At 42.6% G+C, this 16,894-nt stretch overlaps 1 protein-coding gene across 1 annotated transcript; it reads left to right on the top strand.

Annotated features, from left to right (window-relative positions):
- Positions 1-1,449: 1,449 nt before the first annotated feature.
- Positions 1,450-11,433, top strand: FXN (frataxin). The gene is made up of 5 exons (XM_027881856.1): positions 1,450-1,572; positions 3,105-3,187; positions 4,522-4,642; positions 7,964-8,061; positions 10,260-11,433. Exons 1-5 carry the CDS (start codon positions 1,450-1,452, stop codon positions 10,411-10,413), a joined length of 579 nt encoding a protein of 192 aa, XP_027737657.1. The 3' UTR covers positions 10,414-11,433.
- Positions 11,434-16,894: the final 5,461 nt, after the last annotated feature.

Here is a 16,894-nt window from a genome sequence, read left to right as displayed (position 1 = left end):
CCCCCCTGCAGCCCATGGAGGAGCCCATGCTGGAGCAGGTGGAGGCTGTGACCCAATGCAAGGCCCACGATGGAGCAAGGTCCTGCCGGGGAAATGCAGCCCCTGGAGAAAGGAGCCCATGCTGGAGCATGCTTTTTTCAGGTAGGACTTATGGGGGACCCACATTGGCACAGCTCATCCATGAAGGACTGCACCCTATGGAGAAGTGACCCATGGGACATCAGTTTCGTGAAGAACCTTTGCCTGTGGGACGGATTCACGCCAGAGAGGTCCGGGAAGGACTATCTCCCGTAAGAGGGACCCCATGGGGGCAGGGGAAGGACTGCTCTCCCTGAGTAGGGCAGAAACAGCAACTGATGGGAACCCCCATTTCCTGTCCCCCTACACCACTGGGGAGGAGGATGGAGAACATGGAAGGAAGGAGGGGTGGGGGGGAAGGTGTTTTTAAGATTATTTTTACTTCTCACTCTTTTGCTCTGACTCTGTTAGTAATAAATTCAAATAATATCCCCAATTTGAGTCTGTTTTGCCCGGGATGGTGATTGATAAGTGACCTCTCCCAGCTCTTAACTCATGAATCCTTTACTGATGTGTTTTTTTTTTTCTCTCCTCTGTCCGGTTGCAGAGGGGAGAGAGCGGTTGTAGTGAGTACCTGAAGTCCAGTCAGGGTCAGCCCACTACACTGGCTCAGGGTAACATTTTACCTACAGGATGTAAATGATCAGAATACTTCCTGGAACTCGTACTGGAACAGGTCCCTTAGTGAGTGCCTGGTGGGTAGTGTGGTTTCTAATTGTTGTTCTTCCCAGGCTCCATCTCTTTGTACACCTATCCAGCACGACCGCTCTGCCAGAGCAAGCGCCAGCAGAAACTCGCCCACGAGCGATTATTCCCTGCTGAGAGAACAGCAGCCCAGGTGAAGGGGTACAGCAGATGCAGTAGTGTTAACAAGTGACCGTCGCAGCTCCTTTTGTCTGTGACATAAGGTCACAGATTCGGGATCCCTGAGTCCTCCTAAGCACGCAAAGAGGTCTGCTCAGCACACCAGGGCCCAGCACCTGTTTCCCAGGGACAGGCTTGCCGCGCCGTGTCAGTGCCGAGGGAAGGGCACCAGAGACGGGCGGGCGGCGAAAGCGCCGCCGCCTGCGAAAGGGCCGCGCTCGGCCGTGTTGTCTCGGTAGCACAACACTTGGACGTAATTAATCCTGGCGATACTGAGGCCAGAGCCAGCAGGGACTACGAAAAAAAAAAAAAAAAAAAAAAAAAAAAAAAAAAAAGAGAGAGAGAGAATCCCAGGCATTCCGCTTTTCCCTTTCCCACACGGCAGTGCAGCCCCTGCCGTGCCCGTTCCCGCGCTGCCCCGCGCGCCGCAGGGGGGCGCAGTGCCCGCGCGCCCCGCCCCGCCCCGCCCCGCCCCGCCCCGGCCGCTTCCGCAGCGTTCCCGGCGCCATGTGGCGGGCGGGGGCAGTGGGTGCGCTGCGCGCCGCGGGCCGGGCGGCGGCGGCGCGGGGGAGCGGCGGACCCGGGGAGGCCCCCAGGGCAGGCACGGCCCCCGCCGGCCGCGGCCGCACGGTGAGATAGAGGCGGGCGGGCGGCCGGCGGGGCCGAGGCGCGGCCTGCGGGGCGGGGCCGAGGCTTCGGCCGCGGCCGAGCGCCGCTGGGGCGGGGGACGGGGAGCGAAGGGAGCCTGGCGGCAGTTCGCGGGCCGGCCGCTGGCTCCGAGCAGGTTGGTGTGCGCCCGTGGCCGCGCCGGACCGCCCGCGGCCGCCCAGCAGGGCGGCGCGTCCTCCCTCCCTCTCTCCTTTTCTCCTTCCCTGTGCCTTTGTCGTGCCGTCCTTTCCCCAGGAGCTGTCACAGCCCGGGAGCTGTTTCACAGCCGCGCAGTCCGCCCCGAGCGGCGCGGGGGTGCGCGGGGGGCCGTGCCGGTACAGGCGGCAGCGCGGCTGGCAGCGCCCGGCCACCACCCGGGTGGGAGCACACGCACCGATGGAGGCAGAGCCTGTCAGCCGGAACAGAACCTGAACGCATTCCTGGGCTCGTAGCTTTTGATTTTAAGTGTATGTTAAAGAATGCCGAAGGGTAAAGTCAGAGACACGTAGGCACCGTCGTGTATTTTGTCGACCTGTAGCTTCGTGACGCTGTTCTCCGTCCTTTCTGTCCGTGTCGTGGTTTTGGATAACAGTTCATCTGTAATGACTGCGGATAGATGTCAAACTCCATGGAGAGAGATGGGTCTGTGTTTTGCTCTCCGTGCCTGAAGAGGGGCTGTCATAGTTCCTTCTCAAATGTCACTTGCTTTCCAGTTCAGTCTGTTTTCAGAACCTTGCACAAGTACACAAAAAGCAATCAAGAACGCTCTTTTAGCATTTATCCAAATGGTTGGCTCTGGTTAGGAAGAAAATGGCAAGCATGCTATCTTTCTTGGTGGATAGCTTAAGTGCTTCTGACGGTATGTCTAGTCTGGGGATCAGCTTTATCCATGTCTTGCACCCCGATTTTGCTCTCATGTCTGATATTGCCAACTTTTGATACAGCTTTTCCATAACTGTTATTTGGTTTTTAAAGCACTTCCCCCCCCCCCCATACTAAGAGAAATTAGAAGTTAAACTGCTTATTTTATAGAGAGCTCTGAAATGTGAAGTGGTTTTGGCTCTTTTGTATATAAAGATGCAGTGTCTCTATTTATATCAGTTTAATATGTTCATAGCTTCCAACAGAGGGGCACAAGTTGTTGATAGTGCAGTGTTTGAGTGGTGGATACTTGTGAAAATCTGGGCCTAAGCCAGTCGTGTGAAGTTATTCAGTATTTCTGTGGTAGACCAATACAAAAGAAAGCAGTTTTCTTTCCTAGTGTGTCAAAGGATGTGTAGTTTTTTTCATTAGGTTGTATGAGGACGACAAGGATGTCCTAAATTGCTTCAGTCACCCAAGGAGTAAAGCTGCATAATTCTTTCCATATTAGCTCTATGATAAAGAATATGAACATTTTACTTGAGAATGGAATAGACTTCAAGGACCTATTTAATTTGTATGATAAATACATAATTTGTAATTCTTCATGTTTTAACTTCTGATTGGATTTTACTTTTGCTTACTTTCAACAGCAATTACAGTATTCTTCAGATGTGAAGAGCAGGACTGTTCAGTTCATGAATTTGAGAAATGCAGGAACTCTGAATGACACAAGGTAAAATGTATTTTGAGATACTCATATGAAAATATCAGTTATGTATTTTAAAATTACTTATATACATGTAAGACTACCAGGCTAATGCTGATGCGATTTAAAGGACAACTTCAGTTTTATCTAAAAGCATTTTGTGTGAATTTGGGAAGTCACTTAGGAAATAATTCATGTACCTAAACATAGGTGTCCAGCACAGTTTCGCATTTGTCAGGGGGTATGAAAATTCTTCTAATGCTGAGAGGGTGTGACACAGCATCTGTCGGAGGCTTCTCCCCTTCTGATGCGGCAGCTGGAGACACAATGAAGGATTGTGTGGGTGTCTGAAATGGCTCTTGCCATTAAGTGCCTGAACTGCATCTTGAACTAGTACATGAATCCTGCCTCATCCTAAGGCTTTCTGTTCTCCATGCCCCAAGGTGTTTTTGTGGTGTCTCTCGTGTAAGTGGCATAGAATGTGTTTCAGTAACTGGCTCACAAGACACTTTTTAAAAAAAAAGATGTTCTGTATTATCAACTGATATATATTAGATACTGAGTCCATGTAACCGTTGTATTGCCATACCCATTAGCAAGAGCTGAGATTATTTTACTGAATTGTCTGTTGTTAGAGATACCCACCGACACAGTCATTTAAAAGCTGACACTAATACAAATGGAAAAACTTACATGATTTAATTACACTTGGTTAATTAAACTGATTTAGACTTTGTTCCACTAAAGAGGATGACAGAAGCAGTCTCACAGGTGCTGTAAACCTTACATAATGGCTACAAGGATGTTTTGACACTCCCTGGAGAAGACTTAAATTGTATGTATTAGTTCATAAGCACACTTTAAATAGCATCTAATTACCAGGCTGCATTGGTAATTCCAGTTGAGAAGGCATATGCTGTACGTAAACGTGGCATGTGATACTGATTTTTATTAACTGCTTATAGGTTCAGCAAGTTTTGCAGAGCCAGATGAGATAGTTCTAATCAGGAGATGGTTTTGTCTCTACTGGTAGAGTTCAAAACTAAGTAATCTGTGCACAAGTCCATTTATGAAAGTGCCTTTCTTGGAAATCTGTCTCTCCTTATTAAAACAGGAGTTACTATATCTAAAGAAAGAAGTAGATTTTCCTCAGTTAAGAGGGAAAAAATTCAAAATTCCACCACTATTTATAAGGTGGATTGTTATCTACATCACCTTAAGAAAAATTACTCCTTGTTTGGTACGGTCATTTCATGGTTACTGTTTCATCCAAGGTCATGGTCTTGGTGTGTTTTTATTAAAGGAAAAATGGTGTCTTCCATGCTTTTCCTTCTAATTATGGGCTTCTATGTGATTTTTAGCTCTTTAGATGAGACCACTTATGAAAAACTGGCTGAAGAAACATTGGACTCCCTAGCAGATTTCTTTGAGGACCTGACAGATAAGCCTTTTACCCCAGAAGATTATGATGTCTCTTTAGGGGTATGTTTTGAACATTATATTGCCACTGTAATTGTTGTAAGTTGTGGGTTTTTGTTTGTTTGGTTTTTTTATTAGAAGGAGAATTTTAGATTAGTCACCTTAGTGCTGACACCTGAAATACAATTAGTTTTTACAGCTCTTTATACTGACTGGGGCAAGAATTCCAGTGAAAAGCAACACATACTGTTGTATGATTTGTAGATTTAAAATATTTCATATATAGAGAAAGGCATAATATGGAATAATAAATGAACACAAGAGGAAGTGGAAACTGGTTTCTAATTTCTCCGTAGTCTATAGTTTTTTCTAAACAGGCATAGACATCTGACATAGCAATCAGCTCCCTTCTGGCAAATATTAGGACAAGCCTACATGGCATAGTACATTTACAAAATGTGTAACTGTTAGAGCAGTTTCTTTGTTTGCCCTGAATACTGAGAAGCAGCATTTGTGTTGACCAAATAGAATATGTTTGTCCTGGCTTTACTGATGACAGCCTGTGGTGGAGAGAAGCAACAAGATATTCCACTGTTGGGGTAAGCAGCTGCAGAAGAGAGACCAGAGCATACATGGGGAAGAGGTTGCTGTGGAGCCTTCAGTGGGTCAGCCACCCAAATTCTTTTACAGGAATGATGGATTCAGATTAGAAATGTCCATTTTATTTGTGTAGGGAATTTTTTAGTTTTTATATAAGTTCAGTTCCGGAAGTGTTTTATGTTTGTGTGTTACAGCCCTCAACATGACTTGGAGAAGTGTAACACACATCTTTCACTACTACATTTTTTGAGTTCACATTACTACTGCTCCTTCTCTCTGTCTTACCACAAGGAGATGGCTTTCTACTGGCCCTATCAGTTAAAGTTTTATGCTCAAGGTTGTTGAAGCAGATGGTTTGGATTGCACTATGCAAAATAGGGAACCAAGACTGTAATTTTGGACTTGCTCCCATGTAGCTTTGTCATCATAATGTTCTTTTTTGTTTTTGATAACTAGGATATAAAATAACGTTGTCAGTAGCATTCTGTTTAGCAAATGCTGTTTGTTGCTTTAAGTATGTAGCTAATGTTACAGCTAATTCCTTTTCTGGTAAAAAGTGTTATTTAAGCTTTACTCTTCAGTATATTTTAGGTTATCAGCACCTATTAGCATAATGTAAAGATCTTAGGACAAAAATTAGCAAAAAGATAAAAATTTACCCCTTTAATAGACACTTTATTACATGAAGGTGATGAGTCATTTTATGTAATAATTTTTTTCTCCATCCACTGTGTTGTGGATTTTTTTTGACATTGATTCATTGTGAGGCTCAAAAAGTAATATTTTTACATGGTAATTTTTACCAGTGGTCCTTTGTTGGATAGACTGTATGATGACAATCAGTAAGTAGTGTGTTGTTGTTTCTGTTAAGAGCAGGAGTTTAAATGGTCCCAGTTTGTAATTCCAAACAAACAAGATTATTGCTACAGGAAGCCACAAGGTGGCGAACGTGATAAAGATCTGTTGTGCCTGTCCATTATGGTGAACTTGATTTCTTTGCGTCCAGGGGAAAAAAATCTCTTTCGGAGAATATTCTTAGTTACCAGGAACTAGCAAACATTCATCCAGTAATACAAAACACGTAGAGCAATATTTCTTAACATATGGTAAAATTATCTTGCAATTTAAGTTCTTAAAATCTCAAGTTGTATTTTCTAGTGTTTCAGAAGTATTGCAAAATGTATGGGAAATGTTTTCAACGTAGCAGTAGAAGTTAACCTTTGTTTACTTTGCAACGATAGAGCAACAGTACTCTCTAACAGCTGACACACAATGTAGTCAATAGTATAAATTTTTGTTAACTGTTTGGAAACCTATTTACTGTAGTGTTTCTGTAGCATAAAGGATAATATCATGCTGAATACTTAATATGGCACTAAAGAACACATAGAAGAATAGTGAAACCTGTATATTTCTACTCAGGCTTAATCCCCTATCCTGATTTTATTGTGCCATATCTCTACAACTCTGAGACCACTGAGACATGGAAAAGTTTAAATTCTGACAGCCAGAGGAATAGCTTGTTTGTGTCCTTCTCTGCAATATACCAATATTCAACAAATAAACTGGAAGGACAACCTGATGGCAGTATTAGGCCTTTTATTTTTATTGTGCTAATCACAGCCATAAATTGCTTAAAAAGCACAGAAGCAGCATGGACCCTGGTGTTCTCAGATACAGAGAGTATTGTTTTGTGGCTGGTTATCCTTGAGATGTTAGAAATCAGTAACATTGAGTTACTCTGTGGGAGAAGGAAGCTTTGAGCTGCTGCCTGTACTACAGAGTAGCAGGCAGTAGATACTCTTACATGAAAATATTTTTTCCCCCATAGTAAGTACTTATACATAGCAAATAGCAGTGACTGTAGCTCTAGCAGTATCTTTTGACTAAACCATGAAAACTATGATTCCCTTAAAGAAGCTTTATCGTGCTACAGGGCCTGAAGTACTTGAGGCAAATTCAATTTTAAATTAAAAAAAAATTAAATTAAATATTAAATATTAAATTAATATTATCTGAACATCACACTCCATTCTGTAGAAGTGTTTCCCTTTTTAATTAGCATAATTCAGATCATCTGTAAATTAACTCTAGTCCAAGTAGTGTTGTTTTTTTACTTTTAAAGTTGGAACAGAAAATATTTTTCTCAGTTAGGAGAAATGTGAATCATGTTGATAGTAAGAAATATGAGCAAGGAAGAGAAAAGAAATGCTCACTAGGATAATGGTCTAAAGGTGGCATAACTAAAACAAAACCAGAAGACCTCATGGAGTTTAGAACTGTAACATTTTTGAGGTATGAATCAGAATTCCTGAGAAAAAAAATCTGTTTATTCCCTGGGAAACTGTTACAGTTACTTAAGAAAAGTAAGATAAAATTACATGGCTCAGAAATCGTGCAATGACACATAAAGCTTCCTGACTTGTAACCACACCAATTCTGCATTGTTCATTAATAGAAAAAAGTTGTTATTGGATGATGTTTTAATTGTTGCAAAATGAACTAATGGTCCTTTCCAGATGCCACGTCAAAGCCCAGGAGTGTTATTTAAGTAATGCCATTGTGAATGGTACAAATGCACTAAAATCAAAGATATGCAGGTTGTGCTAGGTATTAAGACAAGTTTTGAATACCTAATGATCATTCTTCCAAGCTATTACTGTTTGGGAAATAGTTGAGAATGTGATACAGATATGTTAAATTTCTGCCACTACAGATGAAGTTATTGTTCTCAAATTAACAGAATGCAAATGTTTTCTTTCTCACTTTTCTTTGTCTTTTAAGAGTGGAGTACTAACAGTTAAATTAGGTGGTGACCTGGGAACGTATGTAATCAATAAGCAAACACCAAACCGTCAGATTTGGCTGTCCTCACCCACTAGGTAAGTTATGTGCTAGTTATGAATGTAATGTCTGCAGAATGGGTGGAAATGCACTTCCTCTTTTTTATAGCATGGCATGGATCATGTCATATCCTTTTCATGAGTAACCCTTTAGCTCTGTATATTCTCAAAACATGATATAATCTAGGTGTTCAATTTGCTGTAGAGGTCTGGGGTGCACTAGAGGTCTGGGGTGCACTGCAGTACTCTGACATACCCGAATTAATACAGGAAGTGTGTAATACAGAATTTTGATAAACTGTTCAGTCCTGAACCACTGTCTACAGGAATATAGCCTACTTATAGAAAAAATACACAGCAATGATTAAAAAAAACCCGAACAAACAAAGCTTCTGTTGGAAAAAGGCTGATGATGATGTTATGATCTAAACCTCTCTTTGTATTTAAAAAGGGTGGCTCCTTCCCTTTTAAGCTTGAGGGATTTCCTGCTTTATATGTTTGTGCTCACACTGTTTGTTTTTGTCAAGCATCTGCACTTCAAGGGAGCCTTAGCTAGCTGTTTCCTCTGCCTTCTTTAGTGCTGTGCTTTGGTCTGTAGCAGGTTTTCTGATTGGTTTTAGCATGGAGGGCAACCAGATAAGGGAGAAAATGTTGTAGCTCTGTCCCCCACCAAGTTTTTATTCTTTGCCACTATCCCTGGAAAAGAACTGAGGGAGTTGGTGTTACTGGTGAAGGAAGTAGTTTATAAGACTTTTGTGTCACTAACATGAAGGTTTCAGTATTCATGAAAACTGAAATTCAGATAATTTCTGTCTGTTTGGAGCCAGCTCTAGCTGAGCTAAGACTTATGTGCTCCATACTTATGAAGTTTGGGAAAAAATGTAAAATTTTTCCCTTTTTTTTTTTTGTTGGGTTTTTTTGGGGGGGAATTTTCATTGTGTGTGTGTATGGCTTTGTTTGTTTTGGTTGCTCCAGTAGTGAATGGAAATACACAGGAGACCTACTTGAAAAGTATCTATTGGTATTTTTCACCATGAGGAAAAATTATTCATCTACAAATATTAAGTTTTGTACTCTGTTACTTGATATTATGGTAAACAGTGGTATTTCCTGAAATATGATGCTATATGTTCACTTACTTCCTAACTTCTGAAAGGCAACTCCAGCAAATATTATATGATCTGGAACTGACATCTTCCTAGCTGCAATATGCTGGGAAGTGAAAGAAATGTTGCTGTCAGTAATCACTTGCTTGGAAGGTTTTGGGGCATTTGTACAGTAAATGTTGATCTTGAGTCTTTAAGAACGTATCCCAAAGGAGACAAATTCTTAAGGTGTGTAAGAGATGTTTTCTTGGAAATTTTTAACCTTCTGCTTGGTATTGTGCATCTATACATCAAAGTGAAAACCTCACTTACTTGACAATTACAAATAATGGCCATGAGGGGTTGTGTGCAACCTGCCAGCAGTGTGATTGCAGTAATTTCTTGTAGCTCCTTTGGCTGAAAAGACTTTTCAAACTTACATTTCAAACTTAAGTATCACCTTAATGTGATATTTTAATTCTTCTCTCTTACTGTTTAAAAGCATATTCAGACTTTCCATAAGAAATACATTTAGTCTGTATTTACTTAGTAGGCATTTTATAGAATTCACAGGATCTTTGCTTAAATTCTTAATTTTAAATTTAAAAGTCACATTTGTACAGCATTTTGGAGGTTCAGAGAACTATGGAGTTGTTTCATATGCAACAGTATCACTGATATTTACTGCATAACATTTAAAAACAGTTCAGATAATGTACATATTTCTTTGTTATTGATTAAATGGTCTGTCTTAGCCTGAGTTTCATGGATGACAGGATCCCATTCTGTCATTCTCTAGGTGCAGGACAGTATAAACATGTGCTTGTACCACAAAGGCTAAGAAATGAGAAATACACAGTGCCAAAAGCAAGAAGGGAGAGAGCTCATCTCCACTGGAAGTGACTGATGTATCCTGTCACCTTTCGGATATATCTGTTTCATGGCTCAGTAGTTTCTGACATACCTGGCCTTTTCTGCTTCACTTCCTCACACTGTCCACCAGTCATTCCCAATACTGTCTGTTCCTTTTCCTGGGTACTCTCTGGCATACATTTTAAATACAGACTTCCAGCAGGTCTTCTTGAATAATCTGTATTTACACAGGGTGTGATGTTTTTGTTTGTTGTTTGTTTGTTTGTTTGTTTTTTCTAGTGGGCCCAAGCGCTATGACTGGACTGGACGGAATTGGGTGTATTCTCATGACAGAGTATCCCTTCATGAACTACTATCAAAAGAATTTTCAACTGCGTTAAAAACTAAATTGGATTTATCCTGCTTAATATATTCTGGGAAAGAAGATACTTGACATTCTACCTCATGGAATTTTAAAGACTTTAACCTCAAGCAAAGCCCTTTCTTGGTTTCTGAATTACCTGAGCTTAATTTTGTTGGGCTTTTTGGCATCAATATGTTGTGCAACAAAATTGAAAATAATATATTTTTCCTCTAGTGTTCACTCTTTTGGTTTCTGTGTTGCTGTTTGAATCTGTGTCCACATAGTGCAGGTAGTTAAGGTCACCCTTCCTTGTCACTTCATTCCTTGCTTACTTTCTGCAGAAGTAAGTTATGAATTCTTACTGTCTGTAGTCTTTAGATATACGGACTGATCCACCTGGTGACTTCCAACCAGCGCACAAACATTAAACTTCTTTTGGTGAGACATTCAGCAAAAGCAAGAAATGCCTGTAAGTTGCATTGGCATAAGTTGTGGCACTGTGAATGCATTGCATTAAAACATGTTGCTATGTCAAGTAACACATCACAGTAAAGTTGAACATGTCATAATACATGTACTGACATTTTTTTCTCTTAGTATTGCAAAACGTGCTATTTTCTCCAAATTCTAAATTCTACTTTGTTTCATATTAGGATTTTTTTTGTTTTGAGCTAACCTTTAAATTACTTAGAGGTCCATGTGGCTGTAAGCATCTTATGGAACTAGAAAGGCTAGTCTGTGATATTTAAGCTGGGCAGCAATATATCTGCAAATGTTTCATTCTGTTACTCTGCATTTCTGTTTCTCTACCTTTTTGTTCTTCAAAGAGCAAAAATACATACTAGTTTTTTTAGTTAAGATCATGGTAGCAAAAATTTTGAGCTAATTTTGTTCTGCTGCATTTCTTTAGTAAGTGGTCTTAGGTTATCTTTTTATCACCATGATACGAGGCTCCCTTTGGCACTGTGCTGAGGCAGAAACTTCTTAGAACAGTACTTAGGCTGATAAAGCTGTCTTCTTCAGGCTGTTAAAATGTGAAGGAAATAATTCATATACTCCAGATCTTAAAACAAAAACATTCAAAAGAAATCATAAACTGCAAGAACAGTTCAACATTTGCACTATTATATTATTACCATTATGTGTTTTAATTGCCTATAAAATGGAAGGACAAAGTGTTGACTAATGCATGAGGAAACAATTGCACCATGTTCTTGTAAATTGTATAGAAGATGTTCAGCGCAAACTGTTTTCTTTTGGTCCCTCTGATGCCGTGCTTAGTTTGGAATTATTCTCTGGCTAGCTTTGACAGGTAGGATTGATTTTGTCACTGAAAAACAGTAGCTATAAATTATTGTCACCCAGTATTTACCTTTAGAGTATAAACATTGTTTCCTGCTATTACCCACCACTAAACAGAGTACAATTTCACTGGAAGCAGCTCTTGGTTAATTGTGCATGCTGTTTGCATGTTTTTCAGAATAAATTTCTGCTCTACTGGATAGGTAAATACAATGACTCCCAGCTGTAAAGAGTAGAAGAGTAAAAGATGCTCTTAAAAAAAAAAAGTAAAGGAAAGGTAGAAACAGAAGATTTTTTGCAGTTCTGAATTTAGAATACTGAAAATAAGGAAATATGGGGAGTTTGATATATTTACTTTTATAGTACTTAGCTAAATCTCCTGTTAGTTCAGATAGCCATTTAAACACATTTGTGTAGGTGTTAATGAGTTGATACTTGAATTGAGGATACCTCCTCCTGGTTATTCTTTTGCGTGCTCACATTTAATTAGCTTCTATAATTATTTTTTCCAATTGACTTTTCCAAAAATTATTTTCTTAAGTATTTTGCATGCAACATCCTCACCAGAACACCTCTGATTTATATTTGGAGGTTTATTCTCCATTTCCTTACGTCTCTTGCAAATGTTTTTACCAAAATAAAGTTGCATGTAGAATCCTTAATTCATTATGTAAAGGTGTGATTTGAGGATATAATGGTAAGGCTAAAGACCACAGACATGCGTATTGTTTGAATTCTTTCCTAGAACATTGGAAAGGTTCTGTGCAAATTTGGCCAGTCAGGGTGGATTCTGTAGGAGCGCTTCAGATTTCATAGTTGACGTGCCTTGCCCTTCATCTATAATGCTACTGCTATTTATGCAAATAATTTCCTGGTGTTAGGTATCTGGGTAACAAATGGATTTAATCTTAACTGGTGAAGATAAATAGCGTCAGCGAGTTAGAATGAGTTTTATCTCGGTGTACAAAATGAATCATAGGACATGACTCATTTTTTGCTTTAATACTCGCATCAAATTGTAAGTAAGGACAAGGACTGCCATGAACCGTCATACTTGGACATTGGAGGCACAGAGTGATCTCTGATCCTAATGTCAGACCTTGCCTATTGCCTCAAGACAAATAATGCTTCCATAGTATTTTTTACTTCTGTAACTTACTAGAATAAGAAAATTGTTGTATGGTTCCCCACCTGATATCATGTCGGTAGTTTCTTGCCTCTCCCAAAAGAAGTAGCTGAAGGAAAATCTTTTCATACAGACTATGGACAGACAGTATCAATAGGAACCATTGTGTTATGGGCATTACTTTTTCCCACAGGACAGTTGCTCCATCATCAGTCAAGAGCATACAGACTGCTGTGGAAAGATGAGTGTTGGCATCCGTAGCTTTACTGGATGCACAAGCTCAGCACAGAAACTGCGGTGTGTTGTGGTTCTTTTAGCTAGATGAGAGTTTTCAGCAAGAGCTAATCTGATTATTGTTTTTTTCGGCTTTTGGCGTACTGTCTGCAAGACCTAGCATGTCCAGACTTGCTAAAATTCATTGCTTCCTCTGTGCCAAGGAATTCTTTGGAAGTCTCAATTCATTCATGTAGCAAGGTTACAGCAGTTGCATACAGTCGAGAAATGACACATTTGGTTGCCAGGAGTTAATGTGCCTAAATGTTTGTCTGGTGTTTGTTGATTCCTTTCCACTTCCAGTAGCTTGTAAGAAAATGTTGCCTCTTCCCTGGAAAACTGTTCATTGTGATAAAATCATTCCATCTTATTTCCTTAAAATTCCCAGTATCTTTTGGCAGTCTCAAAAAATGGGAAAAAGACCTGTACTGAAGAAGAGGTAGCAGAATAAGAGAAAGGGGGGTTTCAGGGAGATTTGTGTTTGATTACTTTTATCTTCTCGTTAATGGTTGAACTCTGTAATTGTGCTAACCAGCTCTGTAATGTGTGGGAGTCCTGGGAAGGAAGGTGGAGGCTTGTCAAAATACCTGGAAGAGCATTCAAAATAGAAAAGGAAGCATGGGAGGGGCAGAAGCAGAGGATATCAGGAAGAGATTAACTTTGCCCAACGGCTGTCATTGGCAGGCAAGGAGAGACTAGGGGCAAGCTGCCTCGTGTCCTGGCCCCTTAGGGAATAGTGCTTTAAATTTACTCCACACCACTATTTATAATTGTAACCAATCAAACATTCCAGTCTATTTTGCTATTGACTTGCTTTTTGTTGGTTTTTTGTTTGTTTGTTTGTTTGTGGGGGTTCTTTTGTTTGTTTTTTGTTTGTTTGTGTTTTGTTTTGGGGGTTTTTTGGTGTGTGTTTTTTGTGGGTTTTTGTGTGTTGTGTTTTGTTTTTTTTTTTAATTCCTCTTTAAAGATGAGGAAAAAAATTGTTTGGAGTTACATCCGTCTCTATCCTATATTGTATGTAAATTGTACTGTTGGCAGTCATAGAACAAAGACAAGATTCATGACCACTACTGAGGGAGATGGTCAATGGAGACTGCTTTGCTGGGGTAGAATAAACAGATCTATGAACAATTAGAATTTTTTACACAGTTATTAATTATAAACTTTTTTTTTGAGTTCAGGTTAAGGAAAGACAGACAAGTTTAGGAAAGGAAACAGCACAGTTTAGAACAAGCCATATAATGTTGCTGCCTCTCCAGTTTGCTAAGTTGATTTATAATTGTTTGTGTCATGGTAATTATGTGAAGTGACCAGTACTTACAATGAGTAATTTTGTAAGCATTGTTACTTTCCAGAGGTAGGCTCTTCTGCTAGCCATGAGTGTTCTGTACCGTTCTACTAAAAAAAAAAAAAATCAGTAATACATTAAATGTGTCAATAATCTTACTCCTAACAAGCATTTTAGAACCATTAACCAAACATCTACTGTTACAAAAGTAGCTTCAGAAAAAGGAAGGCATTTGGAGAACTAACAGATGAAGTTTTTAAACATTCATTAAGGAAACAAGACACCCAGCACAGTGTAAACCAAGTGATCTGACACATACCTGGAAGTAAGACTAAATTTCCACTCCTTGTGCCTAGATTATGCCTGAATGCAATATTGTATTACGTACTCATCTCTGAGCCTATCGCTGACTGAAAACATCAAGTTAATGAATTAGCCCTGAATTAGTCATCTTCTGGCCCCTCTCCCCCCAAAGGTGATTTTCACTGTTTCAGGCTTTTAGTCTGAGAGAGTCGCTTGAAGACTGCGGTATGCACATACATGTTAATTATTAACTATATCTACAACAGGCTTTTTTCATACAATGTCTGAATGCAGTTTCACATTTGCTGTCAATAAAACAGGCTCTTTCAGTGACTCCTTCCAAAGTCCAGAAACTGCATGAAGAATACTGTTTGCTTTCTTTATCTAACTTTCTGTATGAGGCAAACTGCATTAACTACACCTGTTAGGAAAAAATTTATCTGAATTAGAAATGCTGTGGGAATCCAGAATATTTAGCATCTGTTGAAAAATCATCTGCCCTTTCTCACCCACAACTAACAACAAACCAGAAAACTTGTAAGTAGATTCTGTTTCACAGGCCTGATGCCGGGGATTGCACTGTTTAATTTTAGAGGGGTTTGCAAGGGGGTTAACTGTCTGCCAGATAAGAGAGCAGATAAGGAATTCCTGGCGACTTTAGTGCTTTACAATGCAGAAGAAATACGACTCCAAAGAATCCTGCCAGGGCTGTTTGGTCTTGCCTTTTTCATCTCAGCTGCAGGATTGCAGTGATGTTGGAAAGCTGATACCTGTGGAATGCCAGCCTGAAGTGCAGTTCCCTTTTGGTATGTTATGATTTAGGGAACATATTGGTAGAACTTCTGTAGTGACACGAGATGTTCCAGCCTGGAAACGGAGCTGCTCTGCCTTCTGCTAGACTTGGGTGTTTCAGCTGAAAGTGATGATGTGAACACAGAACTCTCCCGAATGCACCATTTAAGCGGCTGCAGCTCTTCTCTGATTAAGGGCAGGGAGAAGAAGATTGAGAGGCAGTGTGGAACACTGCACCGTGGCATTAAAGGCTGTCTCAGAGGTCTTCCCGTTAGAAAGGTTCAGATGGGCAGTGATCCCAAGTTCCAAACAAAACACTGATGTAAACGGAAAACACACCCAGGCTCTAGGCTGGGTGACGGTGCCCCTCGCCGGCGGCAGCGGCGACGGGCTCCGCCGGGCCTGCCCGCAGGTCGGCTCTGTGCCCCGGGCCCGTCCTAGGGGCGCCTCGGGCAGAGCCGGACACCAAAGCCCAGGGGCACGGCCAGGGTCCCCTCCGGAGAGACGTGACGGGCAGGGAAAAGCCGGGGGGCGGGGCAGGCTGGCCGCGGTGACTCAGCGGCGCGGAGCACCGGGCTGCGACCGGTATTTCCTGTTCCCCCGCCGCGGGTGTCGGTGCGTGCGGGCGTGGGCCGCGGACAGCCGGGCGAAGGTTCCCCGGCCCTGGGTGGCGGCGGCCGCAGGTGGGGCCCCGCCCAAGGAGGGGGTGCGCTTCCCGCCCCGTCCGGCTGCCCCCGCTCCTCCCCTGCCGTGCCTCGCTCTCCCCATCCCTGCCCTCCCGTCCCCACCTGGGTGCGAGGCTGGCACCTGCGGCGGGAGACCGCCCCGGCGTGGCCGCGCCGCCCCCGCCCGCGCCCCGCAGGAAATCGCTCGACTCGGCAGGAGCGGCCACAGCGGCCCCGGCCCCACACCCACACCCGGCCCCGCACTCGGACTCGGCGCCCCCGTCGCTGCCCGCTCCGGAGCGGCGGGGCAGGGCGGAGGGTAGGGTGAGCCGCGGTCCCAGCGCCGGGCCGCCTCTGGGACCTCTGCTCCCGCTGCCGGACGCCCTCCGCGAGCAGGCGAGTATCCCCGCGGGATATCCCCGGTCCTGCCCCATTCTGACCGCCCCGCTCCCCTCCGCCCGGGCAGGTGCGGTGCCCCTCCGCACCCCTTGCCCCCGCCGCTGCTTCCGCTCTCCTCCCCGGCGGCCGCGCTGCAGGCACGGGCTGTGCGGCTTCTCCCTCTCGCTTCTTTGTGTGCTTTGGCTTGTATCTGCCCCTCGCCTGAACTCCTCGGGCGTGCTTTGACGCCTTTTTCTGCGGGAGCTGAGGCGGGGGCTGCCCCCACCACCCCGAGGGGGCTCTCCCCGTCCGACGCCGCTCCCGCCGCGCACCTGGGCGGCGCGAACAGCCGGGCTTGGGCCGAGGATCGGCTTTTCCCTAACGGGATTAAGCGGCTCTCGGTGACTTTTTCCGTGTTAAGTACTTTCCGGGAGAGTGCGATAC

This window comes from Empidonax traillii, unplaced genomic scaffold (genome assembly GCF_003031625.1).
Source record: "Empidonax traillii isolate 1590-97213 ecotype Southwest subspecies unplaced genomic scaffold, ASM303162v1 scaffold97:size1219025, whole genome shotgun sequence".
NCBI lineage: Eukaryota > Metazoa > Chordata > Aves > Passeriformes > Tyrannidae > Empidonax > Empidonax traillii.
The sequence above is the reverse complement of the archived record's forward strand: the minus strand, read 5'-3'. Positions and strand labels throughout refer to the sequence as shown.